At 39.6% G+C, this 27,991-nt stretch overlaps 2 protein-coding genes across 4 annotated transcripts; both read left to right on the top strand.

Moving 5' to 3' along the window:
- Positions 1-763: 763 nt before the first annotated feature.
- On the top strand, positions 764-5,789 carry LOC144053609 (cytochrome P450 3A30-like). Its single transcript, XM_077568239.1, has 13 exons — positions 764-930; positions 1,064-1,157; positions 1,248-1,300; positions 1,383-1,482; positions 1,558-1,671; positions 1,767-1,855; positions 1,934-2,082; positions 2,168-2,295; positions 2,380-2,458; positions 4,052-4,212; positions 4,289-4,515; positions 4,599-4,761; positions 5,161-5,789. Exons 1-13 carry the CDS (start codon positions 860-862, stop codon positions 5,266-5,268), a joined length of 1,536 nt encoding a protein of 511 aa, XP_077424365.1. The 5' UTR covers positions 764-859; the 3' UTR covers positions 5,269-5,789.
- Positions 5,790-6,803: 1,014 nt separating this feature from the next.
- cttnbp2nlb (CTTNBP2 N-terminal like b) lies at positions 6,804-27,359 on the top strand. Of its 3 annotated transcripts, XM_077568208.1 has the most exons (5): positions 6,804-6,896; positions 11,812-11,919; positions 19,741-19,992; positions 21,904-22,011; positions 23,929-27,359. In XM_077568208.1, the coding sequence occupies exons 1-5, from the start codon at positions 6,891-6,893 to the stop codon at positions 25,177-25,179; spliced, it is 1,725 nt and encodes a 574-aa protein (XP_077424334.1). In that variant the 5' UTR covers positions 6,804-6,890; the 3' UTR covers positions 25,180-27,359. The 3 variants fall into 3 exon arrangements, with proteins under 3 accessions (XP_077424334.1, XP_077424343.1, XP_077424352.1); XM_077568217.1 differs by lacking the exon at positions 11,812-11,919 and having other exon boundaries at positions 6,834-6,896; XM_077568226.1 differs by lacking the exons at positions 6,804-6,896; positions 11,812-11,919 and adding an exon at positions 17,446-17,680.
- Positions 27,360-27,991: the final 632 nt, after the last annotated feature.

Here is a 27,991-nt window from a genome sequence, read left to right as displayed (position 1 = left end):
AATTTATAAACCTAGTCATATATACAAGTGCACTTTAACATACGCACATTTGCAACATATGTATATGAAATTCATAGACATATACCATAATATATTTATGAATCATATCTTCATACTCACATATACAATTTTCATTACACTCATATCGATACATCCAAAGAAATTACAGCATATATACAATTTTAACAGCTCGTGTCTGATTTAAGTAATTTTTTTTATTTTGAATTTTTATTCAGCAAGTGACTGACATCAGTTCCAAAATGATTCCGCAAATTGACACCTTTTTACAGAAACACACCTTTTCTTAATATTTCTTCTTGTTTGATTTTTTTTTGTAGACACTTGTACAAAAAAATTAAAACGAGAACAATTATTAAGACTTCAAGTAATAAACACATCAAGGTGTGTTTGCATGAATCAGCAATTACTTTTGACTTTAGCTCTAGATTGCAGGGTGGCAAACAGTCCAGTCAGGCTGAAAGAATGTGTAATATATCAGATCAAAGTTCAGTCAATAAGGCTCTCAAATTTATTTATTTACAGTATGTTTCCTTTCTTTCTTTTTTCAAAAAAACTTTAACTCGTATTTAAAATTGTTTAGGATAATAAAAAATAAAAACTTTTCTCAGGAAGATTTCTCATGTGCGATCTACTTTCAACTCACAATCGTCTGGGTCATTTAGCATACACAAAAAAGTATTATGTAAGTATTGCGCCACTCTTCCGCATGCACTGACCCCATTGGGCTGATGGTTGTGACATATTAGATAAGGGCGTGTTTTTCCACACGAACACCATTGAAGCAGATTTACTTGTCGTAACTTGAGTGGATGTTGTTGACGAGACGCGAGGGGACCAGATGGGCTCTTTCCTTTATTTTTCCATCGAGACGTGGACTTTAATAGCCATCGTCATCGCTCTACTGGCACTGTAAGTCAAGTACAACTTAAAAATCACACTATAAACTAAATATATTTTGTGAGAAGGTGGCTTGAGTTTGGACTGTCAAAATGTATTTCATTGTAGCAGTTGGATTTGCACTTCATATGTTTTTCATCCCTAGATATGGAAATTCCCCTTATGGCTTTTTCAAGAAACTCGGGATCAAAGGTCCCAAACCGTTGCCTTTTATCGGGACATTTCTGAACTACCGGCGGGTAAGGCCATATTCAGCCACATAATATGACCGACTGTTTGAACATTTACGTCTCTGACATGTCATTTTATTTCCTTTTGTTTCCCATCAGGGCATACATTATTTTGATGAAGAATGTTTTCAAAAGTATGGAAAAGTGTGGGGGTGAGTGTATGCACGGACGCGCGAGTGTGTGTGTTTATATCGGTGCTGCCAAATATTGACGTCATGTCATGTTTGCTGTCAGGTTGTACGATGGCAGACAGCCCATTCTGGCTATTATGGACACATCTATGATCAAAACCATCTTGGTTAAGGAGTGCTATTCTGTCTTTACCAACAGACGGGTAAGAAAAGGACAATCGACATAAATTGTGGTAGAACAAAACAAAACAGCTTCTTTTGTGTGTTGCTGTGTTTAGGATTTGGGCCTAAATGGACCTTTGAAGGATGCCGTCTCAGTAATAGAAGATGAAGATTGGAAGAGGATTCGCAGCGTACTCTCGCCGTCGTTCACAAGTGGGCGACTCAAAGAGGTCAAAAATGCTAATTGCTATTTGTTTTCCTACCATTGTGTACCTATGGAATGGTTTGCCTTAAATGTTTTTTTTTTGTTGTTTTTTTTTTGTAGATGTATTCAATAATGCTGCAGCATTCTAGCACTCTGATCAATAGTCTTCAGAAGAAAGTAGACGCTGATGAGGCCATTGACGTCAAAGAGTGAGTTTGGATTAGATTTTTTTCTAAAGCAGTAGATTGAAAATGTGGTTCTTATGACAAAGTGTGATGTTTTTGCAGCGTATTTGGACCATACAGTATGGATGTTGTGACCAGCACTGCTTTCAGTGTCGACATTGACTCTCTTAACAATCCCTCGGACCCGTTCGTGGCAAACATTAAGAAAATGACCAAGTTTGACTTTTTGAATCCTATGCTTGTACTTATTGGTAGGTCCAAAACTGTTGCAAGTTTCTCTGTCACAACCCTTTGTGGCCCCTTTTTAACAATAAATCTACTTTTTTCTGATCTCAGTTCTCTTTCCATTTCTGCGGCCACTGATGGAGAAGATGGACGTGTCATTCTTCCCCGCTGACGTGTTGACTTTCTTCTATAACTTCCTGCAGACCATCAAATCTGATCGAAACAAAAACAGTACCAAAGTAATTTAGTCAAGAGATGATCCATTTGAATTTGGTCGTTATATTATAGGTATATGACACCAAAATGCTTCTCTTGCCTGACAGAACCGAGTGGATTTCATGCAGCTGATGGTTGACGCTCAGATTTCAGAATCCAGTAAAGAAAAAGCTAACAACCAGAAAGGTAAGGAGGGAATATATAAGAGATATACAGCACATACTGTACGTTGAAACTGTGATCCCCAACCACTGGTCTGCTAGTACCAGTCCACGTGGGGTGACCAGATTTTCAAAATGAACTCATTCACTGCCATTGACGGCTATAGACGTCAAAAATTCATTTGAACTATTTCGATTAGTTTAACAGTTTTCCCACTTTTGTTAACAAGAGTATGAAAACCTAGTTGTTTTTTTTATCGTATTAGAACAGATATAAAATGTGTGATTAATCGTGAGTTAACTCGTGAAGTCATGCGATTAATTACGATTAAAAATAGCACTCGCCTGATGCCCCTAATTTTTAATAATATTTTCTTAAAAAAAATAAGAAAAGATTATTAAAAAAATAAAAATAAAAGATTATTTTAAAAAAAAAGAAGAAAAAAAAGAAATAATTATTTAAAAATTTGACACCCCGAATTTTTAACAATCATCTAGTCAGGCGATTAAGATGTATAATCGTAATTATTCGCATGACTTCACTAGTTAACTCACAATTAATCACAAATTTTATATCTCTTCTAAATGTAAAAAAAATAATAATAATCTAGGTTTTCATACTGTTGTTAACAAAAATTGAAAAAACTAAACCAATAGAAATAGTTCTAATGAATTGTTGACGTCTATAGCTGTCAATGGCAGTGAATGAGTTAAAAACTGGGACAGTACAATTTTGCAGAAAATTTATATTCTCACCAGGAGCTATAACAAATTTAATCTCTAGTCAATCTGGTGACCGGTGGTTCTGCAATGACTTTATCTGACACTAAATCCGCTCCTGGTTGACAGTTCAACAGTTGTAAACAAGCAATGCACTCACCATTATACCATTTTATTTATTTTTTTGCTTGGTCCCGGCACCTATTAGAAGCTGGCTGTGCTGTTTCCCTCACCTGAGTACAACATTATAACACTGGAAATGTGTCACCAGAAAAGCTCAGCTTGCCTTGGGTTTGACTGGCGACCACAGTAGTCGGCTAGTAGGACTAAATTTCCCATTATTCTTAGACACTGGAGCAGGAAGTAGTTCTAGTTGCGGTATGACGAAAACATGCCTGCTAAGGGATGAGAAGAATGTAAACGGGAAAGTAAATAGGAAGGAATATAAGGGTTAAATTCCTTTTAAATTGGTGTATTGTATGAATTGCTATGACAACTGTGTGATTGACATACAAATGGCTTAAAAACGGAGAAAATAAAAATTGTGACAAAGCAATGGGACTCAAAAATGTGACTGTTCCGGTTAAACTGGGACTTCTAGTCACCCTAAATCCACGGGACATTTGGTACCGGTATGCTTAAAAAAAAATTTTTTACCAGAGCTTATACAGTGTAGTCCGCTATTTGTCCTGCAATGAAAATCAGACATATTCATGAATTGATTTTTTTTTTTTAAAAAGGACAGGATGTAAGAAAAAAAAGAGGACGTGTCACCCTATTTAACTTGAAACCTGAATTTTGGGGCCTTCTTCCATTCAACAATCTTGAAAACAACTTTCCTGAGGTTATAGCTTGTTTGCATGCCGTGCTATTGAATCACACTGTGTTTGTATCGCAGGTCTGACTGATCACGAAATCCTCTCTCAGGCCATGATATTCATCTTTGCCGGCTACGAAACAAGCAGCAGTTCGCTTTGCTTCATAGCCTACAACCTCGCAACTCACCCCGACATCCAGAAGGCCTTGCAAGAGGAGATTGATGCAACTTTTCCAGACAAGGTCACATCTCCAACTCTGCCCTATCTTGTCATCAACTCGTTTTGGTGTCCGGCAACTGCACGTTCTACCACTTTAGGCTCGCCCAAGCTACGACAAGCTGATGCAGATGGAATACCTGGAGATGGTCATGAACGAGTCATCGAGGCTGTACCCCATCGTCAACCGACTGGAACGGGTCGCCAAGTCATCCGTAGATGTCAGTGGTGTGACCATTCCTAAGGGAACGGTTGTCATGGTACCGGTTTACGCTCTCCACCGCGACCCTTCTTTGTGGCCCGAACCGGACACTTTTAAACCTGAAAGGTAGAACAATAGGAGGCGAGGGAGGGAAATTCATTGTTGTTGGCAGCTGGCCGAGACGCGTCATTTGTTGTGTCCTTTCTTAGGTTCAGCAAAGAGAACAAAGACAACATAGATCCGTACGCCTTCTTGCCATTTGGAGCAGGGCCAAGGAACTGCATCGGCATGCGATTTGCTCTCCTGATGATGAAATTGCCCTTAGTGGAGATCTTACAGAACTTCAGCTTCGTCCCCTGCCAAGAAACAGACGTGAGTCAACAATTTCAGGCAATTTAACTCTTTGACTGCCAAAAACGTTAAATAACGTTTAGTAAAATCCTACGGAGGAGTGCCAAAGACGTTAAAAGACGTTTTTTTTTTTTTTTTCAAAACAGAGGTGAAACTAACCATTTTCTATTGTTGATTACTGAAAAACAGAATAAGGTAGAAACAAAGTTTTTTTTCTGATGCAAGATGAGAGTCCAATCTTTCATTTGGTAGTATGTGTGTTTCCATAGTCCAAACACATAATTTTCTGTGGACCTTGAAAGATCAGTCAAAAATGCTTAAATCCGCTGGCACCCACGGCATCCCTTTTCTGAAAACGTCTGGCAGTCAATTAAAGATGTGTTTTTGATGCGGTTTGGTTTTGCTTTTTTATTCTCCCAGATTCCGATGGTGTTGTCAGTCGATGGATTCACAGCACCCAAGAACCCCATCAAAGTGAAACTGGTGCCGAGAGGGACCACAGCAGATCGTGCTTTAAGAGAAATGTGATTACACGTTTCAAAAAGTGCTGTAATTAACGAAATGTCTCCTTATTGTCAATATGTTCAATGTACTTTTGATTACAAACAATTTGATACTCGGAGTCCACAAAGCACTCCCGAAACCTTGGTGTGCTGAGAGTGTCAGATGTGACTTCATATCAATCACTAAAACTGCCTTCAAGCAGCCGAAGAACATATCCAGAGTGAAGGTCTCATGCGCCAAGAAGACTAGGAGAAGCTCATCCTTGCGTTTATCTCCAGTAGACTTGACTGTTGTTATGGTCTGAAGTCAGCCCCGAGTATGAATGTTTTTCAAGGTTTTCAAGGTCACTCAAGGTTAAAAAGCTGGCAGTTTTTCTCATGCTTCTGATTGAGTTCTTTTAAATGAATATATATCTATGTCTATATATATATATATTTGTTTTTAATCAAATTTGTACCAGTTTTCTTGCACTGGATGTTTTTTTTGTTTTTTTTAGGTAAATGCACTATATAAATAAAACTTCCATGCTTTGCCTTCCATATAAATGACCAGTTTGACTTTACTTTAATTAACAATAAATTGTTAAATTAACTAAATTAAACTAAACTAAACTAAACTAAATTAATTGTAAATTAACAATATTAATAAAATAAATAGTGTAGATTAACAGTGACATTTGCAAATCAATCTAATTGAGGACACACTACTGCCAAGTGACTCTACATCCACAGTAGTACTCTAAACATTAATTATGAATATTTATGAACTTTTTTTTAAAGTGAATTTTAGAGGAAGTGAAATGCAAAAGGGAATGTTGTGTATTTGGGGGTGGGTATTTAAACCACTGCACGTTAAGGACAGTTTGCACGTTTACTCCAGTCCTGCCACTAGAGGGGGCCACCGCACCGCACTTTTAAAATGATCTGTCCTAGTTGTACTGAGTAGCAGTACTATAGATGATCTGCGTCAGGATTCATAAAAGTTTTGGTCTGTTTTAATACTTAACCACCCCTACGAAATCGTCTGACTTTGATTTATATAAGCTACAATGTCCCAAAGATCGATAAATAGTTCACAATATCCCAAATAAAGATAATCCGATTTGATTGACATTACCAGAGAGGTGTTAATTTAAAATTAGATCTGTTGTATTTTTAGCCAAAGGCAAAAGCAAGCAGAATTGTTGAAACATCTGATTTAGCATGTGTGCCATTTTGTTTTATTCCTGTAATAATGCTAAAAATGATTCCCTTATTTTAAAAGTTACACCATGCCCGTGGATAATAGAGGAAACTCGATAATCTGTGTCACATTATTGTACAATTTGTAATTTTGTATTTAACATTTGGAAACGTGAGGAATCGTCCGAATGGATGTAAACAAACAGCGGGTGGGAGCCGAAACAAAGAGCTTTATCCCAATAAAATGGGAACGCCTTTGTCCCGCCCTCTTAACGCGGTACGTGGCCACCATTGGCCAGATTACAAAGAAGCGTGCCTGCTATTGGCTGCGGGCGTTTAGTGGTTGACCGTCTGTTGGTTTTGGGAGTAGGAGCGTCTTTTGACAGCGGACTGCTCCGAGGAAAACGTTTCAGCAGCAACAATTTCTGGAATTGTAGGGAGTTGCCGCGTGGGAGTCGAGAGTGTATGAAGGTATGTATAAACACAGAATGACGATTATTAATGATTTCCATGTTTTATGGCTAATTTACTTGGTTTTGCACCAAGGAGTGTGGAATATGTGACCCATCAGCGCTCATTGAATTTCATGAATGTTTGAGTGCAAGTATTAGGTGTCTCGATAAATGCTGCAATTCAGAAGTAATCGTTTATAGTTCCTTTTCTGGTTAATGGAAGTGAGCACCAAGGGAATATTGATGCAGTATTGATCTCGCAATCATCACTCACTCTTAATTTGATGATCCCGATGTGTGTCACACATTAAAGTGACTGGTGCTTGCTTACATGAAAAATAATTGCGGTTCCGGGTGTCAAGCAAGTGCCAGTGAATCATCTGTTCTTCCCCAGCAACCGTAATCATCAGTTATTGCTTTGAACGCACTCTGGAAAGGATGGTCTCGTCTTTCCTGGTCTGGATGAGGAGGTGTGGGGGGGGGGGGGGGGGGGGGTGAAACCAGCACATAAGAACACTTTATGTGGAGGCCACCTTTTGCAGATTTAACAAGGCTTTGTCTTGAATCCTTATAAGCTTTGGAGTGGGATTCATATTTACTCTGAGTGTTGGGCATCCCTGGAATGTTGGAATGGTTCTTTGTAGAAGTTGAGATAAGTGTCAGGTAGCAAGGCAAAATTGCTCCACGTTGCCTCCCCAAATAAATACGTGAGAAAGTAACAAGTGGTTAACAGTGTTTGCAGTGAGGGGACTGGAACAAGTAGCCTCTATTTGCCATTTTGTGGAAACTATCTGAGCGTTACTTCGCACTAAACCTTCAGAAATCTTGTTGCAAATAATGTGACTTTTGGCGTTTCAGCCAGTTTCAACCACGGGATAAACCAAGGAATTTGAGAGACGACACTCGAGTGCACTCACTTTTCAGACTCGACAGACTGTGAGGAGACACTTTGAAGCATGAACATTCGTATTCGTACATTAATCCATCTCTCTCCAACATAATCTGGACAGATTTTAGTCAAATGTATGAATCCGAAGTTTTTAAACGTCTTTTTTAAAATGCCAAAGACAAGATCTGTATAATATGGAATAGATTTGGCCTATTTTAGTATTACTGGTACATTATGTCATCAATATGATTCTCAAAAATTTGAATATTTCCGAATTCAGAACCAACATTTAATGGGAACATTTGAGGACTAATAATGATACTAGGGGTGCGAATTGCCTAGTACCTGGCGAATCGATTCGTATCACGATTCATAGGTCACGATTCGATACCGATTAATCCCGATATGAATCTATAAATTGATTATTGCGATATTTTTAAACTCAAATTTAGAAAATACTAATCAGTAAACTTGTTCATGTACACTTTAAGATTTGTATGAAAATGTATTTATTTATCTGAAAATTCAGGTTTATAACAAACATTTAACAAACAGGTTGCAGTCTGTTTCATGTTTGAACAGCACTGAAATCAAATATTAAGGCTTAATGTTCCATTAATATAACATTCTTCCATGTTTAATGTGTGAATCCTAACCCTAAGTAAGACGTTTTGTTGAATATTCCCATAAAAAAATTGTTTAAAAATCGATTCGGCCGCATATCGAATCGATTCGAGAATTGCGCGCTGTAATTTTAGACAAGTGGTTGCGCACAAATGCAATAAAACTAAACCCACGATTACAAAAGAAATCACAATCTCAAAAATGAATGGAAATGTCCTAAAGTCTCAAACTGTGCTGTGGGACTTTTATGCATCTGGCATTCAGTTTTTGCCCACCGTTGTGATAAAGGAAAGAACAATCAGAGTTAAGAACAAGTAAAAGGACAAATTCCATCCATGCATCCATTTTCTATACCGCATATATATAACTCAGGCCGATTAGCGGTTTGATTGTTTACTGTGGTTTTAAAAAGTCACTAATACTGATATTAATGAGTTTGTGTTTTTGTTTTTGGAGGACACTTTTAAGCAGCGCACAATATGACTGGCTGCTTGCAGAGTTGAGTAAAAGAGGCACCTCCAATTAATTTTTTTTTCCTCCTTGGTGTGCAAAATAAATTTTTTTTTGGGTGGGGGGGGCAGCAAGGACAACAAAAATTGCCCATGTGTCTGTTCTATAAATAACTCACCAGTGACGGGACACTGTGACTTCCATCCATACATCCATTTTCTTAACCGCTTATTCCTCACAAGGGTCGCGGGGTCGCTGGAGCCTATCCCAGCTGGCTTTGAGCAGTAGGCGGGTTGAACCGGTTGCCAGCCAATCGCAGGGCACACACAGACGAACAACCATTCACACTCACTATCACACCTTGGGACAATTTGGTGTTTAATTAAACTACCATGCATGTCTTTGGAATGTGGGAGGAAACCGGAGCACCCGGAGAAAACCCACACAGGCACGGGGAGGACATGCAAACTCCACCCAGGAAGGCCGAAGCCCGGACTCGATCCCACGTCCTCTAGACTGGGAGGCGGACGTGCTAACCAGTCATCACCGTGCCACCTCACACACACTGTGACTTACTAAGAATTAAAACAGAAGAAAAATCTTAAAATGTATTTATTAATTAAAATTTAAACATCATGCACATTTTTTTTCTGTAAGAAATTTTCAATATTTTTTTTTAAAAGTAATTGGAAAATGCAGTTTTTTTTCATTTTCTCAATTATAAAAAAAAAAAAAAAAAAGGCCATCTCAAGCTGTAATTTATAATACTAATCAGTGTTACCATACCGTCAGGTCAGAATGGAATATCGACCCGTGCTACCGCATATCCTCGTTAGGGTCAAAGGTGAGCATGATCCTTTACCAGCTGGGTTTGGGCGGGAGGCAGGGACAGGTCGCACAGCACATATGGACAAAAAAACATTTATAGTCAACCACTGGTCAATTTAAAGTCTTCAATTAATTCTTTGAGAGCATATTTTTAGAATGTGGGATGAAATCCTGGCGCACGGAGAAAAACAAACCAAGCAACAAAGAAACATTTCTACGTGTGGCTTGTCGTTACGTCGAAAGATGACATCAGAGGCATATTTTAAGCTCGGGGCAACAATGATCTTAAGTATGTGCGGTGAAACTATCATTGGAACACTCAACATGCCCTTAAATTCTTGGAACGCCTGACGCATTGCATGGGCTCCAATCTCAGCAGCCTGTCCATTACTACAATAATAGTGTTACCATGACTACACAGGAGGACAGAAAACCCCTAATTAACAATTCTTCCAGATCCCATTTTTTTTTTTTTAGGGGGGGGGGTCATATTTTAGGTGTCCAGGACCTGACCTCATAACTTACCCACGCCAGCAGACAGACACAAAACATTCCTAATAATGCACCCTTGCGATTAGGAGCTGAAAAGAATCAGACCGATTCATATCCTCACTAAATTAAAAGGAAACAACTCAAACGTCCGAAGTGAGTTACTTGGAGCCCCTATGATTACACGCAAGAATATAACAGTTGTTATTAGGGGTGTTAGAAAAAATCGATTCGGCAATATATCGCGATATGACTCTCAAATCGATTCGATATGCGGCCGAATCGATTTTTAAACCTCCAATTTTTTTTTTTATGGGAATATTCAACAAAACGTCTTACTTAGGGTTAGGATTCACACATTAAGCATGGAAGAATGTTATATTAATGGAACATTAAGACATAATATTTTATTTCAGTGCTGTTCAAATATGAAACAAGACTGCAACCTGTTTGTTGAATGCAGTGGCTCCGTTATAAGCCTGAATTTTCAGATAAACAAATAAAAATTCATGCAAATCTTACAGTGTACATGTACAAGTATACTGATTAGTATTTACTAAATTTGAGTAAAAATAAATAAATCGCAATACAGACGCTCCCCAACTTACGAACGAGTTACGTTCCGTGCGATCGTTCGTAAGGTGAATTTGTTCGTAAGTTGCTTCAGTGCTATATTTTGTATTATAATTTATGTTTAAAGAGAATACGTACAGTACTGTACTACGTATGTTAGAGAGAGAGAGCGAGAGACACACACAGTATGTACATGTACGTAATAAGATAAATAAAATGAAGTTTAACTTACTTTTGGAAGATGTACTCGATGCTTAAGGATTTGATGGAGGAGGAGGAGGAGGAAGAGGAGGATTTTATATCATGAGAGGTTCTTCGTCGTCGCTGGAATGGGCTTCAAAAGTTACTTCCTCCTCCGTAACTTCAATGTAGGAAGAAGTTGAGGGTTCGAGGAGAAGAAGATGAGGGTTGATGAGTATCTTCCTTGGAGGATTTACTAGAAACTGGCCGAAAGAAGCGATCTAACGACGATTGCACAGTTTTCTTCTTTTTTCATCATAAATGATGCGGTAGCACTGTATGGCATCATTCAATTGATTTGCAACCTTTGTGCAACGTTCAATATTTGGGTCTTGCTGCTCGAAGAGTGCGATGGCTTTATCTATGAGCGACAGGCGTTTCTTCTTCTTCCTCCTCCTCGACACGTTGCTGAGCCTCCAATGCTGGGTGAGCTCTCACAGCGCCAAGCGTCGGTATTAGCGGCGGAAAGAAGCACTACAGTACTCGGAAAAAGGTGCGCAATACAAAATCTAACTTACAGCATCTCTTTCCGAACATTTTTTGACATGCGCGCAGACATGTTCGTATGTACCGTTGTTCGTAACTCGAATGTTCGTAAGTAGGGGAGCGTCTGTAATCAATTTATAGATTAATCTGAATTAATCGGTATTGAATCAAATCGTGACCTATGAATCGTGACACGAATCGAATCGCCAGGTTTTAGTTGTTATACTACAGTCGAGTGGCTCCAACTGCCGGACACAAATTCCCCGTGTTATAACATATTTGGCCAGTATAGAGGATTCTGATTCAAAAACAGCAGTTTACGTGCCTTTCTTTCTTTCTTTCTTTCTTTCTTTAGGAGGGGAAGATGAATGTGGAGGCTCTTACTAGAGCAGAGCTGCTGACACTCCTCAGTATCTTGGAGGGAGAGCTGGAGGCCCAGGAGGTGGTCATTGATGCCTTTAGGGTTAGTACAATTTTCTCGTCCTTTTTTCGCTGCCAGTGAAGAACCGAGAAGGCCATAACATGCAATCTTTAAAGAGCGGAATGAACCTGCCTCAGCATTAACTCGCAAAAAAAGAACGTCACCAGACGAGAGGGGATGTGTAAACAGGAAAGCGAGGAAACGGCGTGAGTGCAGACAATGGCGCGGGATTTTGGTTCCACCAATGTCAACATTTTTGCTCAGTGAGGGGAGTGAGTGATTTGTCCTCAATTTATCAACTGGGAAAATAATGTGGCATGAAATGGGAAAATTGGCCTTAACATGAGGATTGTAGTTGTGGCAAATGAGCAGCGCACAGTAATGACTTGTTATCAATCATCTCATTTGAATAAGTTGTCATACAGGCACCCATAAGGTGGTGTTGACTTTTGTGAAGAGAGTTGTGATTTCTATTGTGCTGTACTTATAATCATTGTATAAGTAGATGTTATGCTGTTAGAAAAGTTAGTCAGCCTCCCACACTTTTTCAATTCAATTTAAAAGCCTTTATTTGTACAAGGAGAGCAATTGAAGGCACGAAGAGCAGCAGCAAAAAAATAAATAAATAAAAGTATACTATATTACATATTATACATGAATTGCAAGCAGACAATGTACTTGCAAATACTGTTTACAAGTTCAAATAGGGTGACCAAATATCCACTTATTCCTGGCCATGTCCACTTGTTTACATCGTGTGGGCGACCATTTTTTTGTTTGATGTTTTATTAACTCATTCACTGCCGTTGACGGCTATAGACGTCAAAATTTCATTTGAACTACTTCTGTTAGTTTAAAAAAATTTGTTAACAAGAGCATGATAACCGAGAATTCTTTTTATTGTACATTTAGAACAGATATAACAATTTGTGATTAATAATGAGTTAACTAATAAAGTCATGCGATTAATTACGATTAAAAAATGTAATCGCCTGACGTCTCTAATTTTTAATAATCTTTTCTTTTTTTTCTTCTTTTTTTTTTTTTAATCGTTTCAGGCGATTTACATTTTTTATGGTAATTAACTGCATGACTCCGATAGTGAAACTTTATATCTGTTATAAATGTACCCAAAAAAATTCTAGGTTTTCATACTCTTTTTAACAAAAGTGGGAAAAAATGTGAAACTAATAGAAATAGTTAAAATGAACTTTTGACGTCTATAGTCTATTTCTATTAGTTTAACATTTATTCCCACTTTTGTTAACATGAGTATGAAAACCTAGAATTTTTTTTATTGTACATTTAGAACAGATTAATCGTGAGTTAACTTGTGAAGTCATGCAATTAATTACGATTTAAAAAAAAAATGAATCACTCCTAATTTTTAATAATCTTTTCTTTTTGTTCTTTTTTTTTAAAATCGTGTCAGGCGATTTACATTTTTTATGGTAATTAACTGCATGACTCCGATAGTTAAACTTTATATCTGTTATAAATGTACCCAAAAAAATTCTAGGTTTTCATACTCTTGTTAACAAAAGTGGGAAAAAATGTGAAACTAATAGAAATAGTTCAAATGAATTTTTGACGTCTATAGTCTATTTCTATTAGTTTAACATTTATTCCCACTTTTGTTAACATGAGTATGAAAACCTAGAATTTTTTTTATTGTACATTTAGATCAGATTAATCGTGAGTTAACTTGTGAAGTCATGCAATTAATTACGATTTAAAAAAAAATGAATCACTCCTAATTTTTAATAATCTTTTCATTTTTTTAATTGCATCAGGCGATTCAAATTTCTTATTGTAATTAATCGCATGACTGCACTAGTTAACTCACGATTAATCACAATTTTTATATCTGTTCTAATACAAAAAAAATCTAGGTATTTATACTCTTCTTAACAAAAGTGGGAAAAATGTTAAACCAATAGAAATAGTTCAAATTAATTTTTGACGTCTTTAGCTGTCAATGGCAGCGAATGAGTTAAATGCCACTGAATGCCTTGAAAGCTCGCCGATGTAACCGGGGTCATAACGAACAAACGAAGCTACCGCAATTGTCTCGAAGCTTTTTAATCTTGGCTATTTGCGTCTTAAATGTCGGCAGTCCAGATTGGATGCGTGCATGGTAGGAGGAGACAAAACTCCGAACAAGCCCCCAGTGATCAAGCTTTGGCCGAGTGGGCTGTCACCTTATTGTCTACCCTCTCGTTGTGTTTCAAGCTCTGCTGCTTTCCTTTCAGCTTCCCCCACTCAATCATGTCGGACAGGAATATTCCAAGGCAGCGCTCATAATTAACCATGACCCTTGTCCCATCTGCCCAATTGCGTACACACCCACCCACCCACACACACACACACACACACTCTAGTGGTCTCTGGTGGGCTGTTTGAGGTTGGGTGTTGACTCTGTGGCGGATGTACGGTCTTCCAAAATCACTGACTTCCGTCCTTTCCTCTGTGGGACGTCCACGATAAACAGGACAGATGTTCTGATAGTGTTAGGGCCCAGCGCTACAAAGAAATCTTTATTACACTGGTTTTATTTTTATATTTGAATGGTGCAAACATTGAAATAAAAGTAGGTTTCTAAAATTATTTTTTTTAAAAATTAAAAAGGACCTCAATCAAAGGTATGGGCAAAAATGCAAAGTTTTTAACCTGGAAGAAGGACTTGGATAAGCAGTTGCACTTGAGGGAAAATTCCTGAGAACATGACACGAACAGGTCATATTCCAGTGGGTGTGGCCTATCTTTTGACTTGTCTTTATCTAATGGGGAAAGCAAATATCCTCTGTCCGTCAGGCATGAATGGCACAGAGGCTTGTTACCTTAAAGGAATGCCGGTTTCAGACATGAAAGTGGGAGTAGTTCTCTTGTTCCGTGCTAGTTCCAAGACATTGTTCCAATTTCAAATGACAAACTTAGTGTCAAACATGACACAAGGACTTCTTTTTTTCACATTTGAATCATGAAACAAGTCCAAGTCCAGACAACTGGTTGGGCAGCAAATTACAATATACGCAACGATAACAACAATTAGATTTGCGGTATCCAATAGATCATCATAATGGAAACTGATCTGCTTAGCATAAGAAAGTGGGAAGCCCAAAAACAGTAAAGACCTGAAATTGAACTTTTAGTGGTGCCTTGCGATACAAATTTAATTCATTGTACTGAAATTGTTCTATACAAAAACACAGTCAAAACATGACTGTACCTGATGCTTTATCCTTCCTTGTTCTTCTGTGGGTTATATTGATGGTTGGTAAACTAGCTTAATGTCGCATTAGCGCCACCAACTGATTTTGTCCCTCTTTGGCTGGATGTGAAATTTGCTGGCGCCATCTAGTGATAGGAGTGTGAAGCACACTTGCAGCTCAGACAGAAATCTAAAAATAAATAAATAAATAACCTTCTTAAGTCAAGTCACTTGTATCTCAAGGCACCACTTGGTTGACAAGAAAACACCAATGCTTTGTTTAATGTTTGGGTTAGCTGGGAAGGAAAAATGAAGCAAAAACTTTACCAGATTTACTGGAACCTGCTGTATGTATCTCTGAAATTAATAATTACTTGGATGACCAAAGTCTGCCTACCTCCTTCCTCATCGATAACACTAATGTCTAAGTCAGTTAAACATTACTTGGTAGCAGTTTCGATCTATGTTCCCTGAGGTGAATTGAGTTTTTTTGGTCTGATGTCTGAATGTTACAGAAAAAGCCCAGAGCGCAAAAAATCAGTTCCAACATCTTAACACCGGAGATCTCATTTCTCTTTCTCTTTCTGTCTCTTGTTTTATTTGTTTTGGCGCGTAACAATAGGGCGTAGTCATGTTGACCCTGTCTTTAAATCCAGTCTGGTTACGGTGGGTGCGTTGATGTCATCGTCAGTTTTTTATGTGTACTATATTTCTGTTCTTGGATAAAAAACTAAAACTGGAACATGTGAAAATTGCTTAACTTGTTTAACCACAAAGGAAGCAGTGTACACGCGCGCCACGGTCAGTTTAGTAAAGCCATTCTCATAGTGTCAACACATTATGATATCCTTGTGAGGATTTAAAATGACAACGTGTAGTTTCTCTATCACTAAAACTTCTCACATGTGTTCTCGTCTTGTCTAAACAGGGTACTCTAATTAACTCATTCACTGCCATTGACGGCTATAGACGTCAAAAATTCATTTGAACTATTAGTATCATTTTCCCCACACTTTTTTTAACAAGAGTATGAAAACCTAGGAAAAAAATGTACATTTTGAACAGATATAAAAAATTCAGATTAATCGTGAGTTAACTAGTATAGTCATGCGATTAATTACAATTAAAAAATTTAATTGCCTGATGCCCCTAATTTTTAATAATCTTTTCTATATTTATTTTTTTAATAATCGTTTTTTTTTTTTTTAAGAAAAGATTATTGCAAATTAGGGGCGTCAGGCGATTACATTTTTTAATTGTAATTAATCGCATGACTTCACTAGTTAACTCACGATTAATCACAAATTTTATATCTGTTCTAAATGTACAATATCTTTTTCCCCCTAGGTTTTCATACTCTTGTTAACAAAAGCGAGAAAAAAAGTTAAATAGAAATAGTTCAAATGAATTTTTGACGTCTATAGCCGTCAATGGCAGTGAATGAGTTAATATTCCCTTTCTGTAAAATGAATACAGCAAAAAATACATAAATAAATCCATGTTTTTAGCCATCTCAGGAGGCGGCCATTTTGCCCCTTGCTCTTGACTTAAGGTAGCACTAAGGAACTTTTCAACCTTAATAAAATACCTGCCAAATAGTCTTCATCGACAGGTATGGGGCTGCGGATGACATTACATTACTATTCATTGATGTGGGAGGGCGTATTATAGCAGGGGATAAAAAAAAGATAGGCGGGCCGCCAGGCTTATGAAGCACCGGGGGAAACCCTGCCCTTTAAGTACTACTTTTCTGATCACGCCACCCTGTGGTCTCTTTCCAAATGTTTCGACAAGGAGTAGGCGAATTCTCAATGGTTGCAAGTCTGAATGACTTGCGATGGCACCCTCAAAACAAACGCTACATGTTATGCAAACGACCCCTGTGCAGCCTGGCACAAACTTTGGAAATGTGCAACCCAAGATGCACTCTGTGACACTCACAGGTGCAGCTGTATCCATTCATCCTCAATTATTAGTTAATGCCCTCCATAGTATTGTTCAGATGCAAATGAAAGGCTTGACTGTATGCACGTAACGGGGAGCAGAGTTCATTGTTTGTCAGTCTTTACACGGAAGAAATAAGACTCCGTTGGCTGCTCTCATCCCACACAAGGCTGTGATTGTGCCTGCGGGCTTAGAGTTAACCGACCGACAACAGATCCCTGCAGGTGTAGGTCAGGTTGTCAGTCACATGTCACGTTAGTTGCCGGATGGCATTCAAGCTGATGAAGTGACATCCTAAGAATGTGTGGCATGCCTATTCCAGTGACAAAACGATTCCAGGAACTAGTAGATGGGTATTTACGTGCCTGCGGGGGGAAATTCATTTATTTATTTTTTTTCCTTCTGGAGAGCTCAGTATTGTTCATTCGGTAATTTTACCGATTTGACATGTCATCATCATTGCTCTTGTTCTTTTTTTTTTCTTCTTTTTTTTAATATGTGGGTGAGAAAATCCCATACCGTTCACCTAAACCGAACACTTCCAGCCACGGTCGTGAGGCCGTCAGGAGACCCGAGGAAGGACCAAAGAAAAGAAAGGAAAGTGAAATTTGATTAGTGAAGACATTTGTCGTCAATGGCTGCAGAGAAGTGAGTCTTGCAACATTCTCGTCAAATAGAGTTATTATGTTTATAATTTTTTTTTTTTTTGGGGGGGGGGGGGAATTGTAGAACAACTTGCTTTTAGGTAAACACACTATGGAGCACACACATAAGAATGAAAGAGGCAGACATTGTGCACCCAGCCTCACATTGAAGCCTAGTGGGTCAGACAAGGGGACAATGGCCGGGACTGAAGGCATTGAGACGGCGTCTTTGTGCAAGACCTCTAATCTCTTCTCTTTGGGACACATTCTTTGTTCAGCCAAAGACAGAAGATTCAAATGTAGCGTCTTTACTGTTGCCCTGAGGGGTGTGCAAGTGTGCAAGCGGAAAGAAAATGACTGCCAGAGTGCGACATTTCTGAGAAGCGATGATAAATTTGCCGGAAGAATTTCTTGTATGTGTGTTTGGGAAGGAGGACGATGATGTCCTGATTGTATCAGCTCAAGAGTTAAAACACAGTATTTCATTGCGACCTTGCGCAAAGTTCATTCCTTGTCTTCTGCTTCTCTTTAACAACCTCGACTCATGCAGGATACCGCAACTTTGTCTAAAATATATCAACTCTCTTAACGATACAATCTACATCCGTTTGATTTCGTGGCCCGGTCATTCACCTCCGCGTCTCTGGGGAGGAATTAACATCTGCTTTTGGAAGGGGGGGGGGGGATACAATCTCACCCCTTTGTGTTTTGGTTGTGGGGAAAGACCATCTGCTTGTGCTCACACTTACCATAACATTGCTGCATTGATGTCCTAAACACACATATACACATATATGCGCGCGCACACACACACACACACATACACTCAAGGGGGGTAGGGATCGGCCCGGTCCACGAAGAGGGAAAATCTGCATATAATTGATCTGGTTTAAAAATATCAGATATTTGGCATTTTATGTACAATCTGTAATCGGTCATAATCAATGACGCCATCAATCAATGATGTCATTGATCAGATCCACAAAATAAAACACCAGAGCAAATACAAGCTCACTCACTCCAGGGATGTTCTGGCTACCATCATTAACAATCCAAGATTTCACAAATGTACATTCTGCCCACCCTCCAAACCATTTTTTTTTTTACCCAATAATCTTTAATAATTTCGTTTTTTTCCTTCCCATTTTTCGTTTATCAGAGTTTTTGGGTGGATGATTTGGGTTTCCCAATACATTTCAATGATTGTCAGTTTATATGCAAATTTTGGCTATTTGTGGGCCGGGCTGGGCCCAATCAAGTGCAAACAAGTTGTTTAACTAGATTTGATATATTAATATATATTAAGATTTTTTTATTGATATTTTTTTTTAAACTCACTGATCAGATCCAAAATCCTATTCATGTAATCCCTAGCTAGCAATTAACACTCATTGAAAGGTGTTAAAGAAAAAAATATCATTGATATACTGTAATAATAATCTTTCAAATGGCTCCAAAATACTTTTCCTTTTTTTTTTTAAAATGCTGCTAAACATCCATCCATCCATTTTCTTAACCACTTATCCTCACAAGGGTCGCAGCTGATAAACATTCAATATACAAAAAAAATAATAAAAATGAACCCCCCCACCACCTCAAAACCCCCCCAAATATTAACAAATATTTTTACAGTTTACAAGAAATGTTGTTCTTCTGATATCAACAGAATCCAAGTGTTTGCCTTTTGCTAACCGATGCTAATGCTAACCGATGCTAACACAGAAGTCGTGAGTACAATAAATATTAGCTTTAAAACATTTCTAGGATAACGCACTTATGAACAATCCAACTAAAATGAGGGGAATTCCAAGTGGTTAGCTTCCACTCTAGAAGGGTTGCAAAATAGTTCATGACCACAAAACTACATTAATAAAGGATAGTCTAGAAATTTTAGCGTGAATTGGATTTGACATTTTTGATTGGTCAGGTTTCGGTTTCGAGTCGGATTACTCTCAACCTTAAAGAAGTCCTGAGCTATGGAAAGTGTTTGACCGAACTGCAACTCTAGCCACCTTTTGTACTTAAGCATAAATGATGAAAGATTCATTTTTGTGTGTCCTTTAGGCTCAGCACAAAGAAGCTTTCATCCAAGAGCGTTATGGCCAGTATGACCTCAGCGATCCATTTCTGGCTTTGCAACGGGACAGCAAAGCAGCAGGGAAACAAAACACACTCGCCCAGACTCGTGCAAACCTGCAGGGGCAAGGAGCGGGCCCGAACCCTATGGCTGTACTGAAACTGGTCATGGCCCACTGCAAGAGGATGCAGGAAAGGATGACGAGACAGTTGGCAGCGACCGAGAGCAGACACAGAAGGGTAATCGATTCCCGCATTTTTTGTCAGGTTGTAAAACGCTCGCCCAGCTGCACTTCAATTTCACACAAAATCACAATCAGGGTCGTTCAATAGCCTGGTTGTGTGTGTAAATATGCATTTGAGCTCCACGTTTTAGACACTGGAAATTAAATCCCTCCCCAACCACACCCAGGGTTAGAGGGATATAAGGCTTAGATGAGTTCATGGGAATTTTCCATCCATCCATCTATGCATTTTTTGTAGCACTTATCCTCGCTAGGGTCACGTGTGAGCGAGCGGGCACAACTTTGGGCGAGGGGTGGGGAGCAACCAACGTCAAACATCAAGCATCATAGGAGGATCAATCTAATATGTTATTATTATCACTGTAGAGCAGTGGGTCAGTGGTTAGCGCGGCTGCCTCGCAGTTCTTAGTCTGGGATTACAAATCCGGGTACTAAGGGTGTGAATTGCCTAGAACTTGGCGATTCGAATCACGATTAATCCCGATACGAATCTATAAATTAGTATTACCGGTACATTATGTCATCAATATGAGTCTCAAAAATCTGAATATTTCTGAATTCAGAACCAAAATTTAATGGGAACATTTGAGGACTAGTAATGATACTTGGGGTGTGAATTTCCTAGTACCTGGCGATTCGATTCGTATCACGATTCATAGGTCACGATTTGATACCGATTAATCCCGATATGAATCTATAAATTGATTATTGCGATTTTTTGAAACTCAAATTTAGAAAATACTAATCAGTAAACTTGTTCATGTACACTGTAAGATTTGTATGAAAATGTATTTATTTATCTGAAAATTCAGCTTGCAGTCTGTTTCATGTTTGAACAGCACTGAAATAAAATATTAAGGCTTAATGTTCCATTAATATAACATTCTTCCATGCTTAATGTGTGAATGCTAACCCTAAGTAAGACGTTTTGTTGAATATTCCCATAAAAAAATGTATGTTTAAAAATCGATTCGGTCGCACATCGAATCTTTTCGAGAATTGCGCGCTGTAATATCGCGATATATTGCCGAATCGATTTTTTCTAACACCCCTACCGGGTACCCAGGCTTCCTCCCACATTCCAAAAACTTGTTTCTATTATTATTTGTTTGAAAACGATATTGCCTGTAGGTGTGAATGGCTGTTTGTGCGCTCTGTGATTGGCTGGCAAGCAGTTCAGGCTGTACCTTGTATCTAACTCAACGTCCCGCTCAGTGGCCCAGAGGTAGATGACACCAAAGACTATAAAAATGGGGGGTTAGATCACCAAAAACCTCGGGGGATCGGTCAAATGCGGGGAAAAGAATTTCGCCCCACTTAGGTGGGTGTGACAATCAGTGGTGCTACGTCAGCTTCAATAGGCACATCAGACCATTAGGGGGGCTTAGATAGTGATGGGAAAATGAAGCCTCATGAAGCTTCATGAAGCACTTTTACTATTTTTATTACTCCTCTAGATGGTGCTCTTGGTTCCATTACGAAGGCTAGTGCAATGAAAATGTATTACATTTCCACTGCCTTTTTAAACCAATAGTGCCATCTAGAGGAGTCAAAAAATATCACAAGTGCTTCATGAAGCTTCATTTGCCCATCACTAGGGTTAGAAGTAAAGAAAATGGCTGGATGATGGATTGTTACCACCTGCTAAAATATAAAGGCTAGGGCAATGCGAATGGCATCTTTAAACCAAGAGTGCCATCTAGAAGAGTCAAAAAATTTCACAAGTGCTTCATGAAGCTTCATGAAGCTTCATTTCCCCCCATCACTAAAGCAGGTATATCTTCCTGTTTTTGCCAAGGAAGGTCATATTAAATTTGGTCCTTTTTGCCATTTTCCTTATTCTCAAATCGCATTGAAGCGGGCGCTCTTCTACTTTGATTCACTGTTACCATGTTTCTGTTGACAGATGATAGCTGATCTAGCGGAAGAAAAACTGCGACAAGCCCATGAATCTGCCCGGAGTGACAATTTCTCCTCGATACTGCAAACAGAAAGAGATGAACTGTCGCAACAGGTGCTGACCCACATAATACTGACGCAGCTATGGATGTGCTAGTGTTCAAAGGTGCCAAAGTATTCAACTTGCCGATACATGATCTGAACCGAAGAGATCGTGTTGCTTTTCTTTTTTCTTTTTTCCTTCTCTTTTTTACGCCTGCCTGTTTTTCTTTTCAACTGAAAACTGTGATTTACCGTAAAAAGCAGGGAGGTCGCAGGAAAGCATCAGTGGGGCTCCATTGTCTCGCTCAGTGGGGTGGGCGGGGCTTGTAAAGTTCAAGATCATACACAGGCAGCGTTATGCACACGCACTTGGCTGTCAGAGAGGAAACAGATGAGGAAGAGGCCATTGTTTAGTTGTCCTGCCTGGAGTTTATGACCTCGGGAAACTTGAGCTAATGGATCGACATGTCTGGTCAGCTCCAGCGCACATGCTCGAGTGCGGCGTCAAGACTCTACATTAGGCTCTTACGTAAGACCGTTTTTCTCAGCCTTTCCTGTTTGGACTATAGTCCATTTTATACCTCCAACAAGCTGTTGAAGTAAGATAGTCACTCTTTAATTATCCATAAACACATATACAATCCAATAGATTTGTTATCAATCAATGTTTTATGGCACAGAATTTTTCCTCTGAGGGCCACCCACAAAAAATAGAAGGAAGTAAGGGCCCGTTAGATTTGTTTGTTTGTTTATTTGACCTTATTAAACATACTAAAGCCAATCAAACAATCAAGCAAGTACACATTATTTACACTGTACACAAATTGTTTATATGATGTTGTTATATTAACTCATTCACTGCCACTGACGGCTATAAACGTCAAAAAATCATTTTAACTATTTCTAGTAGTTTAATTTTTTTTCTCACTTTTGTTAACAAGAGTATAAAAACCTAGACATTTTTTTTAATAATCGTTTTTTTTTTTTAAAGAAAATTAGGGGCATCAGGCAATTCAAATTTGTAATTGTAATTAATCGCATGACTTCAATAATTAACTCACGATTAATCACAAATTTTATATCTGTTCTAAATGTACAATAATTTTCTCCTAGGTTTTTCATACTCAAAAAAAAGTTAAACTAATAGAAATAGTTCAAATGAGTTTTTGACGTCTATAGCCGTCAATGGCAGTGAATGAGTTATAAATAAACTGCTATGTCAAAACTTTATTTTAAATGTGATAAGACAAATTTTCTTTTAAGGTTTGGGGTGGCCCGCAGCCCTCCTCCCACTAGAATAGATCCGCACACCCCACTGAGCAGCAGCTGAATCCCATCTTCACATACAGAACCAAACAACAGCAATCTGTAATAAGATGACCACACTTGAGGACCATTCATGTGATATGTTCACAAATTGTAACTTGACACACAAAAAGTAGAAGTAGAAAAGCTATTGTGGTAGTCCCCATTATTTACGCCTACTTTTTCAACACTACCACCCTCCTTTTTTCATGTCAAATGTTATTTTCAGTTGATACCGTAAGCCGCTAAAAGGCAGTGGGTGTGCCACAAATGGCCCCGGGCCACAACTTTGGACACCACAGTTTCATGGCATACTTTACCATGAAATCTGCCTGCTAGTGTGAGTCGTTGATTGAAATGAAAATTTTCTAACAAATAAAAAATAGGACACACAATTTTAAGTCAAGCAAAGCTGAATTTCTAGAGATAGCTAATGACCACAAACGCTGTTTTTAAATCAATAGATTAAAAATAAACCTACCATAAATCCCATAGAACTTCTGCACCTTAACCATCAAACATTTATCTAAAAGATCTAATGGATCTGTTCTGTAAAGAAAGGTGTCTGCCAAAAATTGTGTGTGAAAATCTGCCTTATATAGCAGCCATTGCAAAGCAGTGTTATGCTGCCCCCTTGTGTCCATTAGCTGCCATGTTTCACTCACCGACGCCATTCTCTCCCCAGCTTCAAATTGAGCGTGCGGCAGTGCGTCGATTGGAGCGAGAACAGGATGAGGCCATGAGCCAGGCGGAGGAGTCACTGAGCCAGCAGCAGCAGCTTTCGTCCTCTCTCAGCCTGGAGCTCCAGAAAGCCAGCAGTCGAGCACAAGAGGAGGCGCAGAAGGTCTTAGAGCTCCGTACTCTGCTCCGAGAGGAGACGGGAGCGGTGGAGAAGCTACAGGGGCTCCTCGAAGAGGAAAAGAGTAAGGCGGCGGAGCTTGAGGCTCAATCCAAGAGGAAGCTTGATGATTTTACCACCGAGCATGAGCAACTGAAAGCCAGGCTCATCAAAGAAGAGGACAGGAGTCAGGAACTGAGGAGACAACTTGAAGAGCTGAAAAGGAGATTGGCTGAAACCAGTGAGCCCAAAGAGGGGCCCTCTAAGATGGTTGCTGTGTGCACCTCCGTTCAGACTGAGCCTGATGGTAAAGTCATTGTCCCTGTAAAAACATCTTCGGTGTTAAAGGTCAATGGCCATCACAATCTCAAAGAGACGGATCCAACTCAGGACGAGAAAGGAACAGAAAATGGAGAAAACGGGGCAGGAGCAAACTTGCTTTCTCCTCTCAATCCTCACCCTCAGCCTATACCTCACTCTCCCTCCAGCACCGCCTCCTCGTCCCTCTCCTCGTCTCCAGTTTCCTCACCGGTTTTGGCCAAACATTTCAACAGCCCCGGTTTCCATCAGTCCTCCTACCAGGCCGGAGTCAATCAGCGATTCCAAGCCGCCAGACACAAGTTCCAAACCCAGGCGGAGCTGCAGCAGCAGCAGCAGCACGTTGGCCCGCTTTCCCCCAGGGACCTCTCACCCACCACCTCCTCCAACCCCCCACCAGAGCACAGCGCAGCCAAGCAGTTGGCCCGCAACACCGTCACGCAGGTGCTGTCCCGCTTCACCAGCCAGCAGGCTGGCGTCAAGCTGGTACCGATGAGCAGCTCCCCGTTTGGAACGGACTACCGTAACGTAGCCGCATCGCCTACCGGGGGGAGGTCCCCTTCCGGTCCGCTGTCTCCGGGTATCCGCTCCCCTCTGACCCCTCGATCGGAGAGGACTCATCCTCCTCCGATTCCTCCCAAGAAGCCGGGTATGAGTCCAACTCCTGGCTCCCCGAGTCATTCTGCCCGAACCAGCCCGTTCCCCGAACTTTCAGGGAACTGCAGCGGCGGACTAGAAGAAGCAACAGAATCTGACCTGGTTTTATCTTCTAATAGTTAATGTCCACACCAAACTGAATTTGGACTTGCCACACTACATGTGTCTTGTAAAATTAGGGGGGCGAGACGTCTCGTTTAGTTCGGGACAGTTCCGTATTGATGAGACTTGCATCCCGCATCCCAATTTTACGCAGATCCCGTTCCGGCGTCCTGTTTATTTTTAATTTTTTGTCATGTGTATCATACTAATTTAACTGTTAAATTACTTCCTGTTTACTTCCAAATTCACGTTTGCGTTCTCATTCGCATCTAATCGGTAGCCAAGGTGTTTTTGTCACACCAGAAATAGAACTAGGCTACATCCTGTTTCTGTGTCTAAGAATCATGGGAAATGTAGTCCTAACTGCTGCCAAAGCCAGCTGATTCTTCCGACGCCATGTTTTCAAAGTGAGACCGGTGCCGGATGAACTACACAGCCGGCTTCCAACAGCTGCTAAAAAGGTTGGATAATGACGAGTGCTTTGATAGCTAGCGCTGTGGAACTGTCAGCCAAGATAGCATTTAGCATTAGCTAAACTAAGAACCTCCCACCAGTTAGCGCTGTGGAACTGTCAGCCAAGATAGCATTTAGCATTTGCTAAACTAAGAACCTCCCACCAGTTAGCGCTGTGGAACTGTCAGCCAAGTTAGCATTAGCTAAACTAAGAACCTCCCACCAGTTAGCGCTGTGGAACTGTCAGCCAAGATAGCATTTAGCATTAACTAAACTAATAACCTCCCACCAGTTAGCGCTGTGGAACTGTCAGCCAAGATAGCATTTAGCATTAGCTAAACTAAGAACCTCCCACCAGTTAGCGCTGTGGAACTGTCAACCAAGATAGCATTTAGCATTAGCTAAACGAATAACCTCCCACCAGTTAGCGCTGTGGAACTGTCAGCCAAGATAACATTTAGCATTAGCTAAACTAATAACCTCCCACCAGTTAGCGCTGTGGAACTGTCAGCCAAGATAGCATTTAGCATTAGCTAAACTAATAACCTCCCACCAGTTAGCGCTGTGGAACTGTCAGCCAAGATAGCATTTAGCATTAGCTAAACTAAGAACCTCCCACCAGTTAGCGCTGTGGAACTGTCAGCCAAGATAGCATTTAGCATTAGCTAAACTAAGAACCTCCCACCAGTTAGCGCTGTGGAACTGTCAGCCAAGATAGCATTTAGCATTAGCTAAACTAATAACCTCCCACCAGTTAGCGCTGTGGAACTGTCAACCAAGATAGCATTTAGCATTAGCTAAACGAATAACCTCCCACCAGTTAGCGCTGTGGAACTGTCAGCCAAGATAACATTTAGCATTAGCTAAACTAATAACCTCCCACCAGTTAGCGCTGTGGAACTGTCAGCCAAGATAGCATTTAGCATTAGCTAAACTAATAACCTCCCACCACTGACGATTAGGATTCGGCGCATATTTGGATTTCAGTTCAATTGTAGCAGTTTTTAATTTTGAAAATCTGGTCACCCGTATGTAAAATCCATCAGGACTGCACAGACGCATGAAGCCAGAGAATATAAGCTAGCCTTGGCATGTTTAGACTGGAATGAATGGCACTGGCACCAGAATAAAGTGCAAGATGAAAGAATCTGCTGTGATTAGTGCTGCTCACTGTGCGCGTTCCTAACATTGCGCAGAGGGATGATAAAGGACGTCCATAGATGACTTCAGCAAAAAAAGACATTCCAACTGGAGGGCTTCCCTGCTCGTATCATAGCAGGCCCACTACCTCACTGGAAGTGTCAAATGTCATTTGTGAGGCTGTTGAGAAGGTACCCCAGTGCGCTTCTCAGAGTGGACGGCTGACTTTCTCCAGATGTCTTGTGTTTCATGGGCATCGTCGCACGAAGAAAGCAGTGCATGCACTTGGATTGCATTGAACTTGAACGTCTGTGGCATTCACGCACAAGTTTTTTCTCAGAGGATCTTGCCAATTACATAGCACTGTACATTTAAGAGACTTTGATCCAAAACAGTTTTTAGTTGTAGATCTAGAATGCTTTTCTAGTTGCCACCGATCCATAAAAAGAAGTGAAATGTTTAATTTAAAACTCTGTTTCAAAGAATAGTACACTGTAAATCAAATGTAGTCACTTTAATTACACCGAGACTACACCGCAGTACTTTTTTTTTTTTTTATCTGTTAATCAGGGATACTGACTTTAACCAAATAGAACATGTCATGTTGATTTCTGACTCATTTGTATGTCAAATTAATTGTGTTGTGTTAACAGATTTTGCTTTAGTTTGTTAGCAACATTGACTTTTTACTTCGCTTTCCTACCAAGAAGAGCGTAAGACAAAAATATTCTGTTGAGTTCGATTTTTTATGCTGAGTCCAAAATTGCAGTCAGTTTTTTTCTCTCTCCATAGTTTACCCTCCAGATAAGCAAAATCCCATTGATTAACTGTAGTAAGACTGTAGTAAGAGCGGATTACGATTGGACTCATCTACTTACGAAAATCTATTTCACCTTCTGCTGTATTTTGAAGTTTTCAATGCTTCCATTACATCTTAGTGTTTCATTTACATACAATTACACATCGAAATTTTGAAAAGAAAGAAAACGGTTTTGGATTCAGGACCAACACATTTGTTAAAAACACTTATCAGACCTAACTCAACAAAAATTGTGTTTCCTAGTTTATCAACTGGCACACCTCGGCGATCACAAACGCGATGAAAATGGAATTCCTGAGGTTGAATAATTGAATATTCTAGCCAATAATACCTACAATTTTATGCTCACTATGCACATCTTTTTACACACTTGGATGCCAACCGTACGACTCTTGCACATGTCCAATAACAGCAATCCAG

Source organism: Vanacampus margaritifer, chromosome 1 (genome assembly GCF_051991255.1).
Source record: "Vanacampus margaritifer isolate UIUO_Vmar chromosome 1, RoL_Vmar_1.0, whole genome shotgun sequence".
NCBI lineage: Eukaryota > Metazoa > Chordata > Actinopteri > Syngnathiformes > Syngnathidae > Vanacampus > Vanacampus margaritifer.
This window is presented reverse-complemented; position numbering and strand designations above follow the sequence as displayed.